The sequence below is a fragment of the Ornithorhynchus anatinus genome, chromosome 17 (assembly GCF_004115215.2).
Source record: "Ornithorhynchus anatinus isolate Pmale09 chromosome 17, mOrnAna1.pri.v4, whole genome shotgun sequence".
Classification (NCBI taxonomy): domain Eukaryota; kingdom Metazoa; phylum Chordata; class Mammalia; order Monotremata; family Ornithorhynchidae; genus Ornithorhynchus; species Ornithorhynchus anatinus.
Window position 1 is genome coordinate 8524383 of NC_041744.1, and position 23659 is coordinate 8548041.

Sequence of the window (23659 nt, forward strand, 5' to 3'; positions counted from 1 at the left end):
GGGGCTCCTCAAAAAATCAGACAGCTCAGGGACCTCAATAGGTCAACTGATTCTGAATCTCCTCTCCAGGGAGGTGAATGTGTGTCCAGGACTTCTTTCAGTCAGTCAGTAGTATTTATTGCATGCTTAAATGACCAGGCCTCTGTACTAGGCACTTGGATTCCACCTTTACATCTCTAGAATCTGTCCTTTCTTCTCCATCCAAATGGCTACCACATTGATTCAAGCCCTTATCATATCCTGCCGTGACTACTGCATCAGCCTTCTTGCTGGCCTCCCTTCTCCTGTCTCTTTCCTCTTCACCCCATTCTTCACTCTGCTGCCTAGATCATTTTTCTTAAAAAAGATCAGTCCATATCTCCCCATGCCTCAGAAACTTCCAGTGGTTGCCCATCCACCCCCACCTCAAACAGAAACTCCTGGCTATCAGTTTGAAGACAATCACCTTTCCCCCACCTACCTTACCTCACTGATCTCAGTCAATCAATCAGTGGTGTTTATTGAGCACTTACTGAGTGGAGACCACTGTTTTAAGCTCTTGATCAACTGCAACCCAACCTGCACACTCTGCTCCTCTAACACCAACCTACTCAGTATACCTTACCTCAGTATCTGTCCTTCCACCGACGCCTTCCCACATCCACCCTCTGGCCCGGAACTCCCTTCCCCTTCATATCCAACAGACCACAACTCTCACCTTCAAAGCCTTCTTAAAATCACGACTCCCCCAAAGATATCCCCTGACTAAACCCTCATTTCCCTACCTGCCCACCCCTCTTCATCACCTATGCACTCACATCTGTTCCCCTTAAACATTTGATATTCACCCCACCCTCAGCTCCACAACACTTAGATATCAGTAACTTATTTTTCGTGTGTCTCCCAATGTAGTCTGTAAACTCCTTGTGGGCAAGGATCAGGTCTACCAACTTTATAGTATCAAACTTTCCCAAGCGCTTCATTTGATGCTCCGCATGCAGTAAGTGCTCACTAACTACCAGGGATTGATTACAATAATTAGTAGACATGATCCCTGTCCTCAGAGAGCATAGGTATAGCAGGCTCCTCCTGTACAGGCTAGAGGACCCTCCCTAATCCAGTTTACCCACCCCCTGGTCCTCTAACAGGCATGCTCTGCTGAGCAGAGACAGTGCTACAAATGAGTTGATTTCATCCCTAAGTTTCCTGAATAAATAAATGAATTTGCCAGTACTTGAATGGATTATCCAGAATGGGTTTATCCAGATAATTCATTCCCACCCTAGAGCTGGAAGGAGGCAGCAGGCAACCTTCCTCTCTTCCAGAAGAGGTGGCTACCCAGCCACCCCTGCCATCAGTCAATCAAGAGTATTTAGTGAATGCTTCCTGTGCTCAGAGCACTGGTCTAGATGCTTGAAGGAGGGCACTATAGAATTAGTAGTTATGCTCCTTGCCTCGTAGATGACATTAGTGCTTGGAGTCCAGACATGCTACAAGGTTTCCCTTTTCCTTGTGTTTCCAAGAGGGTGGAGGCAAGAGCTACTGTCTGAATGATGCCGGAACCTCAGTGTCATTAATAACCGTTTGGGGGGGGCTGTTTTCTAGGGGATCTTCAGCAGCACCTGCAGGCGATGTTCCTGTTGCTTCGCCCAGAAGACAACATAAGATTGGTGAGTTTTCGCTCCTAGCCTGTTAAGGTCACTCAAGCTGTAAACTCCAGGCAGCAAGGTTTAAAGCAGCTGGTCGCCACCTGATTTCTAATTCCACCTGATTTCTAATTCTACTGCCACGCTTTTCTCTCTAAGGGAGAGGTGAACTATTAAATACTTTCATTCCCTCTTGACAGGCTGTAATGCTTTGGTTTCTGGTTCATTATAGATAAGGTGGCCTAGAGGGGTTCTTTTAAATGTTAACGGGGTTTTTTGGTTATCCGGTTTTAGGGTACTGGAGATTTTCTCTGAAACTCAAATAGAATGTAAACCTGAACCCCCACTTCCAGGCTCTCAAACCTCAACTCCAATTCCATCTACCAGAAGTCTCAGGAGACAGAGTTGAAAATCGGCCCAGGCTGCCCATAGTGGCCTTGGCCCCTGCCACGGGGCCATTTCCATGTTTGCCACATGAATGAGGACTACTACTGGCCATACGTCGGCTCTTCGGGGCAGAGCCGCGCCCGTGACCACACTGTTGATAACATTTCACTTCGAATCCTCTATGTACAGTACAGCCTTCTCTATCCTAGAGGTGCTTGTTCACTTAATCTACCCCAGCGCTTAGAACAGTGCTCGGCACATAGTAAGCCCTTAACAAATACCAGCATTATTATTAATACTCTAAAAGTTGCAGACTTGGCCCAGTGTTACTCTCCATCTTTTTCTCAATACTTTCTGAGTCATAAAAGAACATTTTCTTGGGCCTGGAAATCTCCAAAAGCATTATGTGGTGCTGGAGAGCGAAGGTAGATTCATAGTGTTTCTTTCTGGGACTTTTCATTGATAATCTTTCTGGGGGATTGGGCGCTTCTCTTGATGGCAAAATATCTTACGTCCTCCGAGGAGCAGCCGTGCTTTAAGGAAGCAGTTAGGCCCATTCACTTGGCAACTGAATCTTCACTTTCGTAGCTGGAATGTGTAATTTCAGCTGTTTTATGTTTATAAAATGTAAATTCAGAAGAGAAGGCTGAAGCTGCATAATTAATTCAGAGTTTAGAAATGACATCAAGGCGTTTTACAGTTCTGTTGGGATGTTATGCACATACAGTCATTATGTTTCAGACTATTGAGTGAGTCATCTTTGAGCAAGATCACTGAATACATTGTTTGACTTTGGACAAATTAGCACTTTTTATAACTGAAAGGGGCTTTTATAGACCAAAGCAAGGTCTTTTGTTTCGAATTAAATTTGGAATGCTAAAACTGTCATCTTGGGACTTTGCATAAGGTTAAAAGTTGGAGAGACAACTGGAACCTCTGTTTTTATTTATTTATTTTTTTGAGTGACCCAAGAGTAAACAAAAATTGTCAAATGTCTTCTGTTTTTACACAGCTGAGATTGTAAATTTAAATATTAATCATAAAAAATTTGATCTTTTTCTCTGGGATGAGTTCCTGTTTGGAATTTGAACTCCTTGCGTGAATTATGGGTTGTTTTTTGCAGAATCAAGTAAATGAGGAAAATGATTCTGAAGTAGCCATGCAAATTGGTGTAGGTCCAAGACTTGAAATTAGGCCAGGTCTAAAAGAAATTAAATTCTGGGTGATTAAGACTAAGAAGGACAAACTTATGGTAAATCAGTTGTCACTCTGGTATTGATTAATTGAGATGGGCTAATAAATATCATATGGCCTTGTTAAAAATAATAATGGGCAGAAAGTTAGTTTTTGGTTTTAAGAAAACCCGCCCTCAGATCTAATTTGAAATGCCTCCAAAACTTTCTTGAGCTCAGAAAGATGGAGAAACTGAGGAACTGCTACCGGGGATCATTTCCTTTGGACAAGAAAAGAATCTTCCATAATTTAGTTCTGCCTCTAAAGCCAATTAGAAATTTAACCCCCATCAGTCAGTCAATACTAAGTAACTACTGTTTGCAGAGCACTGTACTAAGCATTTAGGAAAGATACTGATAGTTAGTTTTCCCATTCTCTGCCTTTAAAGAGCTTACCACCTACCTGGGGAGCTGGACCCTAAAATAATGTTTCACTCTGATATTGTTGCTGCTGGAGGGAAGTATATTTACATATTCCAGAACTAGCCACTTCAGGTGAATTGCTTGAGCCTCCTGTCTAGACTTTGGCCCTTTAGAATGTGGTTTCCCCTCCAGAGAGATAAATATTACATGTAGGGGCATGATGAAAGGCTCCAGTACTTGGCAAATTCTAAAGCAAACAAGATTACAGTTCACAAATGGCTGCAGTATAATCAGGAAATGCTTCATTTGAGGCTGTTGTTAGAAGAGGATGTTGGTAAGAGGAGCAGTTGTACCAGGTGACCTGGAGAAGCAGCTGGGATGAATTGTATGACTTTTTGAAAATAAAATATTGAGTTGTTTAATGGGGCGCATTCTAGTTTAGCATATGTGGCCAAATGTCTGTTTTTCATAACTTTGTGGCAGAGGCTAACAGCCCGTAAATCGTATTTATTGAGCACTTATTGTGGGCAGAGCACTGTACTAAGCGCTTGGGAGAAAGTATAGCAATATGCAGGCACATTCCCTGCCCACAGTCAGCTTCAGTCTAGAGGACAGAGGATGGTGGTCAACTCTTCTCTACTTCCAGTGAGAGAACACGAAGAAGGAATCTTAACCCGAGAAGCCTAGTGGAAAGAACACAATCCTGGGAGTCAGAGGACCTAGGCTCTAATCCTGGCTCTGCCACATGTGTCCTGTGTGAACTTGGGCGAGTCTCTTGACTTATCTGTGCCTCTTACCTCATCTTTAAAATGGAGATTTAGACTGTGAGCTCCACTTGGGGTATGGATTGTGTCCAACTTGATTTACCTTGTGCCTACCCCAGTGCTTAGTATAGTGCCTGGCACATAGTAAGCACTTAACAGATACCATTAAAAAAACTGGAGCATTAAGTCTTCTGGTTGAATATAAGAAATATTTTCTAGACTCCTGGGGCGATGTAAAATACTGGACTGGATGGCATGAAGATTGTCAATCGTTTTCTAAACTGTAAACTCTTCTCTAGGCTGTAAACCTGTTATGGAGAGGGAAGATGTCTGCTAATTCTGTTGCATTGTATTCTCCCAAGTGCTTAGTACAGTGCTCTGCACATAATAAGCTCTCAATAAATACCATCGATTGATCAGTTTCACTGGAAAGATTCTCATCTGCCTGGGATTACTTAGTGCATTTGTTTCTTAAAATAAAGGGTGGTCAATTGAACATCAAGGCTTATTCCAGTGCAAAGCTATGATGATTCTGAAATGTAATCACAGTGAACCTCTATCAGGAGCCTACTTAGGAAGAAAATGTGTTTTCCCCATGGGATAACTGAATCAATTTCACTGACTCTACCATTCCTAAGAATCCTAAATTACGCTCTGCCTTAACTGTGGGTAGCTCAAAAGAGCTGATAGGACATTTTGTACACACAAGGTCATGTGCTTCTAAGTCACTGTCTCTTTGGAAAGAAAGTATTCTACATCAGTTCCTGGAGACTTTGGGGTTTAGGCTGATTTTAAAGGGGTCATAGAGAAAGGCTGCCCTTCTAATCAGTGCTACTCAAATCGGTTTAGTAGAGTAAATTAGATTATTAGATTACAGTAATCCTCTCCCAGAGGGGCCAGCCACATAAGGAAAACTCCTGACCCCCACTCATTTTGTGCTTACTTCCCACAAAATTTTCATTCTTAATTAATTTCCTAAAAATAGAAGAGATATTGAGAGTCATATTGGTCATCCCCCTGTTTTAAAGGACTTCACCTCGACCACCTCAGACACAGGAGAATCTTCCTTGTTTCCAAAGAGCTTTGGAGTAGGTGATTGAGCTTCCCTTCTGATCTCACTCTATTCAGTTTGCAAACAGCCCCCATGGTCAGGAAGAACTGGGCTGTAACTTCAGTCCCTCCTTCTACAGCTCAAGGCCACTTCCCCTTGCTTTGCCTTCAATCCTCATGTGTTCCCGCAAAAGATTTTTGCAACAGGAAAAAGCTGAAAGAGCCGTGCCTGACCTTCCCCATAATTAGTGCCTTTAGAGCGCCCACCTTCACAAAGGCTGGGAGTTTCTTACAACTCCACTGCTGTGGCTTTGTCAGTTCTTTTTTCCCCTCAAGAAAGAGTCAATCCTCACCAGGAGGAGAACGACCAGGGAGACTATAATTATTCTGTGAATCCAGCCTTTCTCATTGAGCACCCACCTAGATTTTTTTTCTCATCCCATCGTGTTTTATCAATATCTTGCAGATTATCATTATTCTACTTGTTGAATAAATTATGGCGACACCCTTAGATTAAAAAAAAAGGAAGAAAGTCAATAAGACAAGACTCATGTCTACTAACTCCTTTGTCATCTCCCGAGTGCTTTGAACATAAATACTGATTGAATGAGGGGTCTAGGCAGGGAATGTGCCTTACCAACTCGGCTGTTACTGTCCCAAGAGCTCAATACAGTGCTGTGCACACAGTAAGCACTCAATACCACTAACTGATTGATTAAAAGCTGAGTGTGTCTAAGAATAAAAGCTTTCCTCTCTCTAATTATGGAATGTCTACTGCTCTCCCTGAGCCTCATACTCAGTTAAAACTCCCTTCCTACCCCTGTTTGTCTACCTTGGTATCAAATATGACTTCCAAAGATTTCTTTTTTGTTACCTGCTCTGGCTCAGCCAATTAATTGTCCCTTGCTTGGCAAGTGTCAGTGGGCGGTGTGCCTCCATCCCCAGCAGATCAGTTCCACAGAGTTCACCCCTGAGCCTTATCAGTTCAGAAATCCACAGGGCCCTAGCCAGGCAAAAGCCACTAAACCCTTCAGAAAGCCCTGCAGTGAGGAAACTCAGGAAGCAGAGAGGAGGAAGGGCCAGTTTGTTTAGATTAGAACCAGCCCAAGCTAACATAAATTAATAGATAAAGCGCAGTTAAGATCTTCCCTAATAATCCCACACCCTGTACCACCCTCCATTTTATTTTGTGTTTCTGGGAATGTTAAAAAGCCATAGTTGTCTCTGGTGGAAGAGAAACTGCTTTCCCCGGTGTGGAGCCAAGTACGCATCATCACAAACCACCGTCTTGGCTAGCGGGTGTATGTTCTTCCTTTCAGTTTACCTGGGCTCACTCTGGCTAATCTACAGTCTCATCAAATCCCTTCGGAGATTTAATGCCTCTTGGCTTCTCTTAAATGTGTTTTGCTTGAATTAATCTGATACAGACTCCAGGAACAGCCAGTCAGCAAGTACAACTCAGTGTCTTGTATACTTGGCAGTGGGATACTGGGATTGCATTCTTGTTGTGTCAGCTCTTGTGAGAAGCAAGCAGGGAGTTTAGACAGGCATGCTGCTGTTTGAGGAGAGCAGAGGGGAGGAGCACAAGCCAGTATGGAACGGATTCCCACGCTGACCTCAGGGTCTAGCTCTCTGTGGGTGCCACATGAGCTCAAGTTGGCATGGATCTGGTAGGGAGCACAGAGGGAGTGCGGGAGGAGTTCTACCCCTTATACCATGAAAAAGGGGAACTTGAATTGACTAGTGCATCTCTCAAACATTGCTCGGAAGAGAGATCAAACCACAGTATTTGAGAGTTTACTGTGTGCAGAGCACCATACTAAGCACTTGGGAGAGTACAGTGCAACAGAGTTGAGAAATGTTCCTTGCCCACAAAGAGCGTATGGTCTAGAGGAGAGATAAGGTGTGAACATCCAAAAGAGCATTCATCTGTTCCTGCTCAATCATATTCATTGAGCACTTACTGTGTGCAGAGCACTGTACAAAGCCCTTGGGAGAGTACAGTATAAGAGAGTTCATAGACATGGTTTCTGTCCACAGCAAGCTTGCAGTCTACTCCTGCTCCCTCTTAGGCTGGGATCCCAATGCGGGGCAGAAACTGTGTCCAATCTGATTATCTTTTATCTACCCCCAGCGTTTAGCATAGTAATGGCATATCATAGTCACTCAGTAAATTCTGATGATTGATCTTTCTTCTTGGGGTAGTGTTTGAGGGATCCCCTAGTCCATCCAGTTCCCCTTTTTCCAGGGTATAATAGGAAGGAATTCTGCCCTGTTCCACCATAAACAGGGATATTTGGGACTGAACAAATTCTGCTTTGAGAACATACTCCCTTGGCTCTAAAGGATCAGGATGTCTTTTAGTGCCAACAATTCTGCCATTGCACGTTTTGGTTGGAATGCTATTTCAGATTAAGAATAGCACCCCTGTACCTGGATGGGATGGGATGTGTGTTGGGAAAAAATGGCTTTGCACAGGCATGCAGTGTTGGTTAAGGCAAGAGTACAATGCGAGGCTTCCTTCACACAGAGTCCTTCAGGAGCACAAACCTTACTTTATAGAACAGACTGAATTAATAAGTAAATGAGAGAGCAGCATGACCTAGTGGAAAGAGTTGTAGTCTTGGGAGTTGGAAGACCTGGGTTCTAGTCCCTGTTCTGCCACTAACCTTCTGAGTAACCTTGGACCAAGTCACTTATCTTCTCTGTGCCTCTGTTTCCTTATATGTAAAATGGGGATTCAATAGCCGTTCTCCCTCCCCTTTAGAATGTGAGCCCCACATGGGACAGGGACAGTGCCCAGCCTGATTATTTTGTATCTACTTGCCACATAGTGAGCAATTAACAGATGCCATTGCGATCATCTGTTGATCATCTGCCATATGATCCTTGTGGAGGTGTTTCTTTAAGGTCAATGAGCTAGAACCATTTCCAAAGCTAAAAAGAAAAGTTTTCAAATAATGGACCTTGGGCTAAAGCTGGCCAGGAACACTAGCAGTCCTGTAGCGGCTGACACCAGCACATTGCTCAATGTGATTTCGATCCATTTTAGTACAGTGCTGACTGGTTTCAGGCAGTGTTCTGGGGAAATATGCCTCCCATTTCCTCTTTGAAAGCAAGGTAGAAACTGTGATCATCGCTGACGTTGCCATGGGTGATCCAGCCCTCCCCCCCACCCCACCCCCGCAAAAGCTGAAAGCTAATGAACTTCCTGTTGCTTGTTAACCTCTAGGCTGTTCGACTGGAGAGTACGTATCAGAACCGCACTCGGTATATGGTGGTGGTATCGACCAATGGTAGGCAAGACACTGAAGAAAGCATCGTCCTGGGAATGGATTTCTCCTCCAATGACAGGTACGGGAAAAGGAAACTCCCTTTGAAATAAACTTTTCATTCACAGTGTGAATCAGCAGGGAGCTCCCCTCTTTCACAGCGTCTGCTCGAGAGAATCACTCACAAAAAATCCTGGGGGAAATGAAGTAGGAGCATCATTGTTCATTGAAGGGAACAGTTGGGCTCTGTGTCACTTCAGTCATTGGAGCTTTTCAAGCACTTACTATGCGCAGAGCACTGTACTAAGCACTGGGGAGAGTACAGTACAGCAGAGTAGATAGATATGTTCCTTATCCGCGAGAAGCTTACAGTTTTAAGGAGGAGACAGACATGAATATAAATAAATTCCAGATATGTATGTAAGTGCTGTGGGGCTGAGGGTGGGGTGAATATCAAGGGCTTAAAGTACAAATCCAAGTGCGAAGATGACGCAGAAAAGCGAGGAAGTAGAGGGAATGAGGGCTTAAGGAGGGAAGGCTTCTTGGAGGAGATGTGATTTTAGTAAGGCTTTAAAGGTCGGGGAGAGTGGTGGTCTGTCATATATGATGGGGGAGGGTGGTCCAGGCCAGAGGGAGGATGTGGACAGAGTTTCCACAGTGAGATTGACAAGACTGAAGTACAGTGACTAGTTGGCATTAGAGGAGTGAAGGATGAGTGAAGCGTCAGTGGGAGATCGGCAAGGTAAGGTAGGAGGGGCTAAGCTCTTTGAGTTCTTTAAAGCTGATGGTAAGAACTTTGTTTGGTGAGGAATCAATCGGTGGTATTTGTTAAGCACTTTATGCAGAGCACTGTACTAAGCGCTCGGAAGAGTACAATATGACAGAATTAGCAGACCTGTTCCATGCCCATAACGAGCTTACAGAGGAAGTGGATCTTTCTCCGTGCCTGTCTTTATGAAGCAGTGGCGGGAGACCTCCTCGGGCTCCCTGAACAAAGTGCTGAATAAGCAGTTTCCTCCCAGTGAATGCTCAAGTTGGTTACTGTTCTAGCGTAGGTTAGCTTCAGGACACACCAGTATGCTAACTGGGTCAGCCAGGTAGCCTTGCCCATAAGCACTGTCTGGTCAGTGCGTCCAGAGCACACAGGTTCCCTAACTTGGCATCGGTCCGTGATTTTTTTCCTTCTCTGTGGCTAACCAGTGAAATGCTGCCAGCGTGCCAGTCAGATGTCTTGACAAATGTCAGCTTCCTCCGAGATTTAAAGAGTCCATGAGGCTTTGGGCCCAGGGCCTGGTGTGGAAGATTTTCAGGTTGCGCACCCCAGACCCGAGCCCAGAGGAAGGTCTCATGATCAAAGGCATCATGGTGTTCAAACGGCTTCATCCCTCAGGGCTAAGAGCCTGCCCTATTCCCATCTCCTTCTCTGGAGAAACCTTGTGAGGGCTGGGGAATGTAGCTGCTAAGCAGATCTTCGGCCATGCAAGATAACACGCCACAGGAAATCCTGCCAGGTGCCTCAGAGCACAGACTTCCTGGTTAAAGACTAGAGTGGGATAGGGGAGAGGGGGGTGGAGAAGATCTGGCCACAAAGAGTCATGAACTAGTAGCAGTCTCAGCTGACTGAGCCAAGGATTAGCGACTTGGTGTTTAGAAATCATATTTGAATGAACTTTTCACCAGCCAGCATTGTGTGGTCAGGCCCCCTGATCCTGTCACCCACACTAGCACTTTGAAAATGCCTATCCCCAGAAACCTGTCGTCATTGTGCCCAGCCATCACGGTGATTTATGGGGACGGCACTCCGAGCCTCCCTGGCTAGCCTGCCAGCCTCTTGTAGCGCCTACCACCACTTCTGGGCCCCTGAAAGATCAGTAGGTTATCTATTTTTGGTTGCCGATGTCAGCTCTAGGGTCAAATCTCTTCCTCCCTAACCCTCCTCCATCCGCCTCCTGATAAGATTTCCCTTTGATTAGTTATCCAGGCTCCATCCTGGAAGTTCCACCAGAGGATTATCTTTCAAAGCAGTGAAGGGAGGACTCTGTTAACTTTGGACTGGGTCAGGGCAGTTCATTCTCACGAGTCCCCGCAAACAGAGTAGGTCTTTGGTGGTGCCAGCGCTCTGTGACCTACAATTTTGTGCATGCATGTGTGTGTGTGTGTGTGTGTGTGTACAGATAGGTATATTAGGGCTCAGATGTCATCTGAATAACATTGGTCTGGATTTACTAAGAAGCCAGAATGAATGTGACCCTGGCCAAGTCACTTAACTTCTCTATACCTCAGTTCTCTCCTCTGTAAAATGAGACTCTGTTGAACTTAATTAGCTTGTATCTACCCAAGCGCTTAGTACAGTACCTGGCACATAGTATGCACTTAACAAATACCATTTAAAAATAAAAGAATGTTTACTAATATATTTCTCAAATCCCCCCCCCCAAGTCAGACAGGTAGTTTTACTAGTCCTACATGGATGCTCTAGCAGAACAGTTGCAGGTGGAGAGTGGAGAATTCTAGGAGAGATGTGTCCATGGAGTCGCTGTCGGTCGGAAGCGATTCGACAGCATTAGTCCAGACAAGACAATTATGGAAAAGAAACTTATTGGAGTGAGAAAGACCTGATATGGATCCAATCAGAGGCGCAACACTTCTCCATTTTAGTTCTGCTTCTTAGATACTACTGCTGCTGGGAGTCAGGAGGTTGGGTGGCAACTTCATTGGTCAAGCTCCCCAGCCAATAAATTGAGGAAGAAATCAGCCACAGGAGAAGTGATATTGGTGTGCAGAAGGCTCAGTGGTAGCACAGCTTCATTTCCATCAAAACGATCACTAATGGAAATTCATGTTACTTTACAACTTAGAGCATAAGAGCGTAATGTTTGAAAGCATAGGTAAAAACCAGGCAAAAGCCAGGTTATCTAGAATTTTCACCCATGGAACGCATGAAGTTTGCTCCAGCAAATTCATTTCACCCGAGTTGGAGTGACTACATAAATTCAGCATGACTTTCAATTTCAATTGGTTTGAGTCGACAAACCTATTACCCCACCTCAGATGTGGGCAACTGTCAAAGCAACAGAGTCTTAGACCAACTACACGTTTGGAGATTTCTCTTTGGAAACTCCTCTATAAAAATAAGATCACTTGGGCGAGCTGAAAAGACCCAAGCTATGCTTGTTCCAGGCTTCTTGTACCTCATGCATGTTGCTGTCTCCTTCAACGGCCCACGTTAAGAAACTCACTATTGGAATGGAACCTTTTGAGTGAGGAATTTGCTGTTGGTTCCTGCAGGGCACTCTTCCCGACCTGCCTGGAAGCCACAAAGTCACAGGTCCCTCTCCCAGAGCCTTTCTGCTTTCTCCCCTGGTTATTTAATCTCTCAGCTTGTCCCTAGGCCGCGGACCCTCAATATTTATAGTCCAAGTTACACTTGTTGCTAGGGACCCTGCTAAGCGCTCACTGCAAAGCAACCCTAAAAATAATCCCCCTCCACCTTGGGAAGCCATGTTCAAAGAACATTTTCCATGAGCTCATCTCATTTAGTCAACAGAAATAGTTGTTTGAATGTTTCTCTCCTGGAGTGATAGCTGTGTGTGTATGTGAGAGAGAGAAAGAGAGGGAGAGGAGTAGGGGGTAGCAGGTCCCAATATGAGTAAGGTATGCTGTAAGGTATTTCCAATTCTGATTTGAATCTCCGGTGTAGGTGGGGAGTAACACACAATGCCGGAGTGCAATGCAAGACATTTTAACACCGCACAGCAATCCAGTCTCACCTTCTTTAACCCCTCACGGGCTTCACCCCATTCAGCATTAAGGTTTTGGCTCCCTCCCCCCACACTTCCTTGCCTCTGCTTTTGAAGGAGGGACATCATCCAGGGTAATGAACAACATGTGCTTGTAAAACAAGGTGCTGTGCAGCAGTTAGGAGGAAAAACTGTGAGAAGAATGCAATTGTTTGTGCCAGGAAAGGTGGTGCAAGGGAAATCTGGTGGATGGTTTGCTATTTCCTTGGGATTGTTACTATCCAGAGAGGCAACGTGGCTTGGGGTCCGAAGCCAGAACCGGGATCAGGAGTTTTTGGCTGCTAGTCCCAGCCTGTTCATTGACTTGCTAAATGGTCCCTGGGGCCAGTTACCTAATCTTCCCCTATAAAGTAGGGATGATGATACCTTACAGGGATGTTGTATGAATTCATTAGCGTTAAAGTCCCATACAAGGGCCTCATTTTCCATTGCTAACATTCTTACTAATGGGGTGTGCCAGCAGGGGGGAGTGTAATAATGTAGTGGATTCTGACCTCCAAGTTAGAGTTCGCCTAATTGATGTCCAGAAACCAAAACAAGATTGGGACAATGCTTGTCACTAAAGATAATCTTCAATATTTTTTTAAAATCTCATTTGTTAAACACTTACTATGTGCCGCACACTGTACTAAGCACTGGGGTAGAGCCAAGCTGATCAGGTTGAACACAGTCCATGTCCCACAAGGGGCTCACAGTTTTAATCCCCATTTTACAGATGAGGGAAATGAGGCATAGTGAAATTGACTTGCCCAAGGTCACACAACAGACAAGTGGCAGAGCCAGGATTAGAACCCAGGCCCTTCTGACTAGACCTGGGCTCTATCCAGTGCAGTGCAGTGCTGCATCTCTATTAACCTAATGTTAACTTGTTCCTCGAACGTCCCTGATGAATTTGGGGAGCCTGGGGGTTTCAGCAACTGGAATAATGAAGAGAAGGAACTTATTTAGGAGCTCACCCTCTTTCTTTGCCTTGTTTTTGCAGTAGTACTTGCACCATGGGCTTGGTCCTGCCCCTCTGGAGCGACACCCTCATTCACTTGGACGGCGATGGGTAAGCTTTCCTCTACCTTTTCTCTGCAGCAAGCAGAAGGTGGTCGGGACCATTGCGTTGCACACTCGTGGTGCTAAATGGACTCCAACAACAACTGTGTTATAAAGTGTGGGGGGAGGGGGGAAATATAACTGTCAGCTTCCCCACGATCATAGGTAAAAAGTTAGTCACAAATCCAGTGGGGTTCTTCACCATGATGACAGCCTTTCACTTTCCAAGTGCTCAATAAATACGATTGAATGATTGAAGAGACCTGCAGGTTTTAAAAGAGGGAAAAAATTGAAAATGTTTTCTTGAAAAATATTTTTTCCCAAGTTTTCCCTTTTCAAGAGGGTCTAAGTCACTTCAATCTTTTCCTCCCCTTCGTTCCAGCTAAAGCTGTCCACGTGACTTTTTAAGTCAAGGCTGGGTGGGGTTTCCTAAAATAGGATCTCTGCTCTTGGGGAACGTGGGAAGAGAGTGGTCGTAGACCACCCTCACCCCTACCATTCACTGGGGGCAGCGACATTTTGGGGGGCTGATTTTTTTCACTTCTCTTCTCTCTGGAGTTGGACGGCAGAGGGGTGTAAAGACTGATCCTGTTGCGAGAGTCCCTTACATTCTGGCACTCTTGGCCCTTACTCCGACCACTCAAGGCCCAGGCAAACCTACAAAATCCCAGACAGTCCCAGCTAAGCTGAGCCTTTTCATAAGTCTACTTAACTCTGCTTCTTGGGGCAGCAGTCTAAGAGGCTTTCCCGCTGCTGTGAAGATGATAGTATCAGATTATAAGAAACGGGTACATTTTTTGAATTTTATCTCCCCCACTGAAAAGCTACTTCTTAAAAGCCCATAAATTTGGTGTGTCTCAAAGCAAATGAAAGCTGCTAGCCCGGCCCACCCTCGAATCTGATCCCGTGTGACTTTTGCAACACTCCCAGAGGATGGTATGTTCCATTAAAACAAGTGTGGGGCCCCTCTGCCAGCCACCCTCTCCGTGCCAGCTGCACAAAGCTGCCCAAAACATCACCCCCGGTGACTCCGGTGTTGTCAGAACTTGCCCTGTCAAGGGGTTCCCAGAGCCCAAGGAGCCCTCACTGCTGCTTCCTCGATCTGATTGAAATCCCCAAGGCTCCTGAACGGAAATACGTTCCACCCCGGCGGGGTCCGTTCCTACAATTGGAAAGCCGCATTGAGGGAAGCTTCTGTCCTGGCTTTGTCAGGAAATTGCAACAGCTGGGCCTTCCCAACCCTGCTCTAGAGCCCCTCGTTAAAGTCTGTCTCCCAAAAAAAGTCATCTGAGTCCTTCCTATTTCCTGGCTCCTCAAATCAGTAGGCGTTGGAAAGGAACTTGGAAGAACTGCAACTGAAATAAGCCAAGTGCTCACCTCTGTCTCTTGTGTTGGACTCTCCTCATTTCTCTCTCTTCTTTTTCCTTAGTGGGTTCAGCGTTTCAACAGATAACAGGGTTCATATTTTCAAGCCAGTGTCCGTGCAGGCAATGTGGTAAGGAGACTTTAAAAATCATCTCTGTATTTGTAAAGTTTTCTAAAAAATGTTTTGCGAGTAAAGGGGGCTTGAAACGGAGTCCCTTGTGGGGCATATTAATGGCATTTTGTGTGATCCATCGTTTGGCTGCCCTGCCTGCCGCAGGACTTTCAGCGCTTTTGTGAAGGCATGGCAGAGACATGAAGGTAAAGGGGCCGGTTATTTGGGGTGGTCGGGGGATGACCTGCCAGAGAATGTTTGACTCTGATTGTTGGTTGGATAGGTAATTTGGGTCCCACATTATTTACAATCAAATTTTTTGAAACAAACTAGGAAACTATTTAAAAACTGTACTCTGGCACAGAGAAAACTCCAGTACTCCAGTACTTAGAGAGTTGGACTACCCCAACTGACAAAAGACACTCTTCCTGACATGGTGTCATCCTCCAAATTGTTCTAATAATTTTAGAGTGGTGATGTGACTGTGCTCAGGATTCAGTCCCCAAAATGACTGGATTTAAATTTCATCTCTCTTCTTGTCCCCTGCCTGCCCTCTAGTGGAAGTGGCAATGAGCAATGGAGTGGGCAAAAAGCAAACAAGAACAAGGAGATGAGATGGGGATAGACTGCAAACTAGATGATATTTCCCTGGATACTTGAGTGTTGCCAGGAATAAGATGGGTGTGGGGTGCAGGGACACTCTGTTGATTTACAACTGTGCTGCTCTGTGCTGAATTGAGGGAGGCTTGAGGTTTTAGGCCCTCTGCTCAGAGCTGCTTCACAGCGTGGAATGATTTGCATGTTTCTTGTGGAGAATTCCTGATGTGTCTGGGTAAATGCTCCAATCGCTGCCTGGGAAAAATTCACAGTACCGTCTTAGGGACTAAATAACAGCGAGACAGCGGGACTCTTGTAGGAGAGCGCACGGGTCCCAGAAACAGTGATGTTTTCATCCCAATTGTTTCAGTGCAGAAAGCAGTTTTCTTCCAGAAAGAACTGTTGGCCCGATTAACAGCTGAATGTCAGGCTTTGACATCCAGTGCTGGGTTGTTGGAGGTAAATGGAGTAGTGATTTGAGAAGTCCTAGAAGGGACTTGAAGTTCTTCAGATCAAAATATCATTTTTAACCAGGTGTTTCCCTCACATGAAGGTAGTTCCCACAGTTCACGTATTCACCAGCTGGAATTGAAGCAGCCAATCACCCCCAACTGGCTCGGTGGAGCTCAGTACACATAATGACTTTGTGGCTTTAGGCCCATGTGGCTTGTGTGTTAAACACGTGCTGTCAGTTTCAACATGCATCACATAACCAAAAATCAGCACCTTGGAATAAGGACTGCGATCCCCTCTGGATTGGGATTCACTCTGAGTTTGTGTAACTGATACTGACATACAGAACTGCATTGCTCTGAAAACTCGAATCACTTCACAAAAATTGTAAAAGACTTTGTAACTTGGGCTTGTTTCTCGTCTCTCGTAACGAAAGCAACTCATCACAGAAGTACTCCAAGACTGTCTTCCACACTCTATTTTCCCTTTTTGGCTTAATCCTTTCCGTCTTCCTGGCTGTATCCACCCTGGGGCTTTCTTCTCTTCTGGTCCCACTTTACTTTCATGTCTACGAGCTGCTTTCAGAGCCTGCTCAAAATAGCTGTTCACTGTTCTTAGGAAGGGGCTAAAACATTTTTTTTTAAAAGAGGGAGAGAAAGTAAGTCAGGAGGCCTGAAAAACCTTTCTCAGTCAAAGCTGCCTAGACATTAAAGGGCTTGAATAGAGCCTGGTACCTCTGTGTGTGTGAGGACACTGTGTGAGAATGGTATCTGAGTCAAGGGAGGAGCCTTGCTTGTCTGGTTTATTGTGCTCAGTATCTAGAGCTCAGCTACAGCAGCTCAGAGTAGGGACCCTGCCAGGCACCCTCTGGGCTTTCCGGAAATGCCCATTGATGCTGCGGAGCTTCGGGCTACTCCCCATTGCTCCCTCCGGCTCAGAACACGAAGACTGAATGCTCAAGCTGTGGGATCGTTTCACTCACCGCAGGATCTATAGTCGGCACCAGAAATAGCAGCAGATAGCTCATGCTCAGATGGCTGTCTATCTTAGAGAAGCAGCGTGGCCTAGTGGAAAGAGCACAGGCCTGGGAGTCAGAGGACCTGGGTTCTACTCCCAGTTCTGCCGCGTCTGCTGTGTGACCGGGGGCAAGTCAGTTCACTTCTCTGTGCCTCAGTTACCCCATCTGTAAAATGGGGATTAAATCCTACTCCCTCATTCTTAGACTGTGAGCCCCATGTGGGACTGGGGCTATGTCCAACCTGATTAACTTATATCGACCCAGTGCTTAGGACAGTGCTTGGCACGTAGTAAGTACGTAACAAGTACCATACTGATTCATTGTTAGACACCGGTATTGCCCAGATCTCCCTGCTCTGATGTTGCCCAGTGGAGTCAGGAAGTTGTAGGACTTGATTGATTGATGGATTCGACCAACAATTGAGTACGTTCTGATAGGCAGCAGGCTTGGTGGCAGGGACCAGGGGAAGGGAGAGCAGAAGAGGCAAGGCAAGGGGAATGATGAGAGTTGAGGGCCTAGAAGGCGTGGCTTATTCTACAAGGCTTAGACTGGCACTGATACTAATCTGTGGGTTTCAGGTCTGCGCTGCAGAGTCTGCACAAGGCGTGCGAGGTAGCCCGAAGTCATAACTATTACCCAGGCAGCCTGTTCCTTACCTGGGTGAGTTACTATGAGAGCCATATCAACTCGGACCAGTCATCAGTCAACGAATGGAATGCCATGCAAGATGTGCAGTCCCACCGCCCAGACTCCCCGGCACTCTTCACCGACGTGTGAGTTTCAGATCTGTTGTTTCCTATCGATTAGTGTCTACAGTAATAATGATAATACCACTGACATACAAAAAGGGATTCTGTACGCTAATTAAACTGCTGAAGGAACTGTGGATTTTGTCTCTGCCCATAATGATGCAGAAGAATAGAAACCTATCACAAAACCAGGAGGCTTTCTTTTGTTTAAATCCCAACAATTGAAATCATAATTTGGCAAGGATAATGGCCTTTACTGTTATAATGCGTCAAGATCAGAGTAATCAAAAAATGAGGGGAAAATGTTGGATTTCCGTAGGGCGTGTTTTCCAATGGACCTCAGAGCATTCCGACTAATGTTCTTTCATTTATCCTCCCAGAATTCATAGTGGGGAAGAAGGGGCAGGGATTATTGTTATCATTTTGCAGATAAAGAAACTGATGTCCAGAGAGTTAGGCGATTTGAATAAGGACACATAATCTGCACTAGGGCTGGGACGAGAACTCAAGGCTCCCAGTGCCCAGAGCGGTGCTGTTTCCAGTGCAGTTGAAGGTATTGGATGCCCTTCTGAGCGTACACGGCCTATTCCTGTCTAGCAGTACTCTGTGCAGGGTTGAGTCTACTTTGATGTCCCTGGCACATAAACATGAGCAACACTTAGCCTTAGCAGTCTGAAATTACTATGTCGCAGAAACACTTTTAATAGGTAGAGAGAAGTCAGGGGGAGAATGTAATGCTAGCAGTACTAGACTCTAAAATGGCGTTCTGGAGGAGCACTGGAAGTTGGATAAAGGCCCGAGGTGGGGCCAGAATTAGTTTCCTTTTGAGGTCAGTGAGAAGTTTGGAATTAATATTGCGGGAGTTTTTCAGGCTTAGTTCCTGCTAGGAAAATTAATCAGGATGTTTAGATTACTCTTTGTTGGGTCGTAAGGTGCCCTGTGCCTTTTTGGAAATAGAGGGGAGGCTACCTGACCTTGCTAGTAGAACCCCTCCCCTTAAATTAGGTTGTACCAAAATAACTTCTGAATAAGAGACCTCATTGGGTTAATTGCCATCTGAATAGTTTTACCTGGAATTCATCTGATGCTTGTTTAGCACATTTCCAAAGGGCATTCTCATCCGAGGTCTCATTTACCCACACAACATTTTGCCCTACAAGAGAAGAAGGGACTGGGATTAACAGTACGCCTCATGTGGGACATGGTGTGTGTCCAACTTGATTAGCTCGAGTCTGGCCCAACGCTTAGTGTAAGCGCCTAACAAGTGCCATTAAATAAATAAAAAATAAACTTCCCCATTTTACCAATGAGGAACTTGAAGGCTGGGGAGATTTTTGTGAGTTGCTTTTAAGGTCACATAGGCTAGGAGAGAGGTGGGGAAGGGAGTGGGGAGGGGAGACCAGGGATCTGGGTTGCTAGCCCTGGGCTCTCTCTGCTACACCTCTCTGCCCATGGCAGCTGGGTTGGGGGTGATGAGTTGCGGGGGAGGGATCAGAAGTCACTACAAGCACAGATCTGAGCGCTCCTGAGGGTTCGGAGGAGGCGATTAGCACAGCTCTGCTCGAGAGACCAAACTGACCCCAGGAATCCCAGATCTCACAGATCTCACAGATCTTTGAGCTATTCCTATTTTGCTTCCCCTGAAACTCAAGGGAAATGGAAAACCAGCACCTTTCCCTTGCTCGGTTCTGAAAAGTTACTCTCCCAGGGAGTCTGGGATCAACCTGGGCAGTTCAGCTGGCAATATGGTTTACACATTGATGGCAAACAAGGAAGATATTGTGGATCTCCTGTTTGCACTTCCCAAACCAGCCAACGTTTTATAATAAAAAGCCCTGCTGGACTTCCCCACAGGGCTCTATGAAGTGTGGGCCAAGTTTCCCAGTGTCCAGTGATAAGGACCAGAGTGCTTGTCTCATGGCTTTGGTCACTAACCACCAGATGGAGATGCTTGTGGCTAAGTGGCAGCAAAGTAACAGAGGTGTGAGCTGTTCCCCAACAGGCCTGTGAAAGCAGAAAATGGGGCCAGTAGGGATTCCCATGGTTGCAGGGTGAAAGCTTTCATCTCCTACAGATTACCAAAGCTATTTTTGCAGCAACTGATAAGACTGCTTGCAGCCCAAGTCTTATTCCATTTCCATATAAGGAGGCCCCTAGGGGCTACCTTCCTTGGCTAGGTAGGAAGGGAAGGGGGGCCTGGAAGGACCACTGTGCCAACCTCACTCAAATTCTGCACCTACGAAAGAACATTTTTAGGGAGAGGCATCCAGTTTCATTCAATCTGTATGTTTTCAACAGTCCGATGATTCACAGTGATTTCTCTTGCAGTGAAAACCTCAGGAATAAATGGGGTTTTTGAAGAGGTCAAAAGATATAAGAAAGGCTAAGGGCTCTACCTGGCTAGAGCCCTCATCTGGAAAGGAGAGGAAACCTGGGTTATATTCTCCGCTCCGCCAGTGGATGTTGTTCAGAGCAGGCACAATTCTCTAGAATTGTCTTGGGCCACATCCCTGGGGTTGCAGGGTGAAAGATTTCCTCTCCTTCAGATTACCAAAGTGAGGCATGCCAGTGATACCCAAGTCAAGTAAAGCATTAACTTCCTGCGGTAGACTCCATCCAAACTAACGCCCACCATTTCCTTCCTCTTTGCAGCCCAACTGAACGAGAGCGTACTGAACGGTTAATTAAGACCAAGCTAAGGGAAATCATGATGCAGAAGGATCTGGAGAACATCACGTCCAAAGAGGTGAGGGAATATTGAGTTTGGAGTTCCAGAAAGGCAGAGGATCACATTGGGCAGAAAATGAGAATCCTGGCAGGGAAGGAGGATTCGCGGGAGGCGAGTGCTAGAAAGCTAAAAAAATGTCCCTCCTCTTCTCAGATCCGTACCGAGTTGGAAATGCAAATGGTGTGCAACCTGCGAGAGTTCAAGGAGTTTATAGATAATGAGATGATCGTGATCCTTGGACAGATGGACAGTCCCACGCAGATCTTTGAACATGTATTTCTGGTAAGTCTCAGGTACCATTTCCAAAATGGTTGAGAGACTCAGCAGGGCTGTTTTGGAACAGATCTATGGATTGTCCTTAGATAGTCTTGGCATGGGAAATTCAAGCAGGTCCAGGGTAAAGCAGGGCAGATCCTAAGGTCAGATGCAGCGAGAGGATGAACCAGCAGTGATATCCTGGGTGTGAGAGGCACTTAGAGTCAGACAGTGGCTCAGGGAAATGCACTAACCGCTTCACGAGGAAATGTGGGTCCCTAAACACTCAGTGGCTCCTGGCCTTAGAAACACGGCCACCCTCTTTTTTTAATTGTATTTGTTAAGTGCTTACTATGTACCAGGCACTGTACTAAGCACTGATACAAATCAGGTTGGACACAATCCATGACCCATCTGAGTCTCACAAGTTTTAATCTCCATTTTACAGATGAGGTAACGGAGGCACAGAGAAGTTGAGTGATTTGCCCAAAGTCACACAGCAAATGAGTGGCGAAGCCAGGATTAGGACCCAGGTCCTTCTGTTGCCCAGGCCCGTGCTCTTTCCACTAAGCCACACTGTTCCTCCTGACAGATGAGAAAACATTTGTCTCATTTCTCTCACCAAATGTTCAACATGGCATTTGGGGTATTCTGTGTAACCAAATGGCTTTTTCCACATTTGGTTTGTCTTTTTCTTCATGGTGATGGCCTCCTTCGTTATTCTGTCAAGGGCTGTGCTTATCTCACTTTCTCAGATCTGGGCCCCACCCTATTTCCCAACAAAAAACTGTCAAAAACAAAGCTGTCCCATTTCAGCCAGGACCATGCGGTACATTTTCTGCAAGGTCAACTCATTTTCTCCAAGAGTTGCTCTTCCTGGATCCAGCCCTGCCTGCTGATAGCAGCATGCCTGCCTCCTTCCCTCCCTCCCTTTGGAAGAAGGTTCATTTCTGTGGCTTAGTGCAGAAGGGTGTGTTCACTTGTAAAGGTTCCCAACTAGTCAGAAGAGGGGAAGTGGCAAACAGTTTACAACCAATCTGAGGTTAGTTTAGAAGATCAGTGGCAGGTAGCCAGGTGATTTCCAGAAAGAGGCTCACAACCAACTCCAGGGAAGGGGGAAGCTTCAGACAGAGGTTCCCTGAGACGGTTCCCAGGTAGTCCAGTGCTATTGCTCCGACTGGGTGAGAAGGAAAGTCTTTGGTGAAAGCCCAGCGGACTTGAGAGTCAGCTAAGCCAAGAGTGCTGGAGTTGGAGTCGGAGCAGAGAAAGTTCTGGCAACTTGCACTCTCCCCGACCCCATCCCCCCATCCCGTCTATCACCTCAGCTCCCCACTGAATGACAAATAACAATTGTGTCCAGAAGGCCCCTTCCCCCACAATCTCATGTGACCCCTCAGTCTAGCAGAACGATTGTGGGTTCCATGTCCTGTCCTCCCCGCCTCTGCCTTAGCCAAGGCCGCCTGAGACAGCAGCCTCAATGGTAACAGCTTTGGGATGGCCTTGTGGCCCTAGTAAGAAATTTGTATAGGAGCAGAATTTCGTCTCTAGAGTGAAATAAACACTTAACTTCCTCCTGCCTGGAACTCCGTCCCCATTCACCTCTAACAGACTACAACTCCCCACTGTTTTCAAAACCTTTCTGAAATCACATCTCCTCCAGGAAGCCTTCCCTGACTAATCTCTCCCTATTTCCACCCCCAGCTTCCACTTCTGCACTTCCTCTTCACGTAAGCACTCGGATACTCCCCTCCCTCCCCGCCTGAAGAGTTTTTCTACATCTCTTTATGCTGTTTATCACTTCGTCCTAAATGTCATTCTTTTCAGTCTGTTTCCCACTGGGTTATAAAATCCTTGGGGACAGAGATCATGTCTAATAATTCTACTTCACTCTCCCAATTCTTTAGTGTAGTGCTCTTTTTGCGCCCAGTAGACGCTCAGTAAATGCTCTTGATTGATCTCTTAGTAGCAACCACTCTTCGTGCTCTACGTGGAGTTACTGTTCAGCCCGGGCTGGGCTGGTAGTAGAGGGAGAGACTGAACTGAACAAATACAAGTTTTCAATGTTTTCCCCTCACCTTGGAGTGGAGCGGCATTCCCCAGCCTTGACAGGAGTAAAACCTTGACACCAGAGCACTGGTGACACCTCTCTGCCTTTCCCTGCTCTCTCCCGACCCCAAACACACCTACCTCATCTGTTGTGGGTATGTCATAGTAAAATGGGGCTTCCAAGTGCCGGGAAGTACGTTGTGTCATTGGTGGGTGTGTGGCATCATGGACAGCCCTCTCTGAGGTATGACGGTGTTCCACGACTCCAGAACCACCTGTGATGCACAGGAAATTCCTGGAGAGGGAATGGCCCTGGTAGAATCTTTCTGATGTTTAGAGTGCCCTACCTGACAAGGCCCGGTGCGGGAGGTGGGGAGTATCTCAAAGTGAGTGAACTCCCTTGATCTAACCTCGGGACTGACGAGAGCAGGGAAAGAGGGGAAGTCTTTAAAATTTAAGCCTGTTCCTGAGGTTTCTGCACCTCCTGTGAAGTAAATGAGGAAGGCCAAGAGGATCATGGTTAGGTAGAGGATAATGTAAACCTCCAGGGGAATGTGCCACTGTGAGCTTGAGGAAGCTACAAGGGTCGAGCTGGATTTCTGAAAGGCCCCAGGGACTGGGTTGGAAGTGGAAGAGATCCCAGCCGTCCGACCTCGGCCCGAACAGAGGGAGTTCTGACCCCGGGGTCTGACTGGTGGCCGGCTTTGTGTTGGCTGTATCGAGTCACCAGCTCAAGCCGCAATTTTCTGCCTGTTGATGTATGAGTCCATCCAGAGTGAGTCCTACCAGGATGGGTACAGCC

The 23659-nt window shown here is 46.1% G+C and overlaps 1 protein-coding gene across 2 annotated transcripts in view; it reads left to right on the forward strand.

The window, feature by feature from the left end:
* The window catches only part of SSH2 (slingshot protein phosphatase 2), a 199576-nt gene that overhangs the window by 154254 nt on the left and 21663 nt on the right, over positions 1-23659 (forward strand). For both annotated transcript variants that reach the window (XM_029082054.2, XM_029082058.2), the window contains 7 exons: positions 1585-1649; positions 8654-8775; positions 13476-13544; positions 14964-15029; positions 17658-17852; positions 20481-20574; positions 20710-20838. In XM_029082054.2, coding sequence (XP_028937887.1) covers positions 1585-1649; positions 8654-8775; positions 13476-13544; positions 14964-15029; positions 17658-17852; positions 20481-20574; positions 20710-20838 — 740 coding nt within the window. The remainder of the gene's footprint in view (positions 1-1584; positions 1650-8653; positions 8776-13475; positions 13545-14963; positions 15030-17657; positions 17853-20480; positions 20575-20709; positions 20839-23659) is intronic.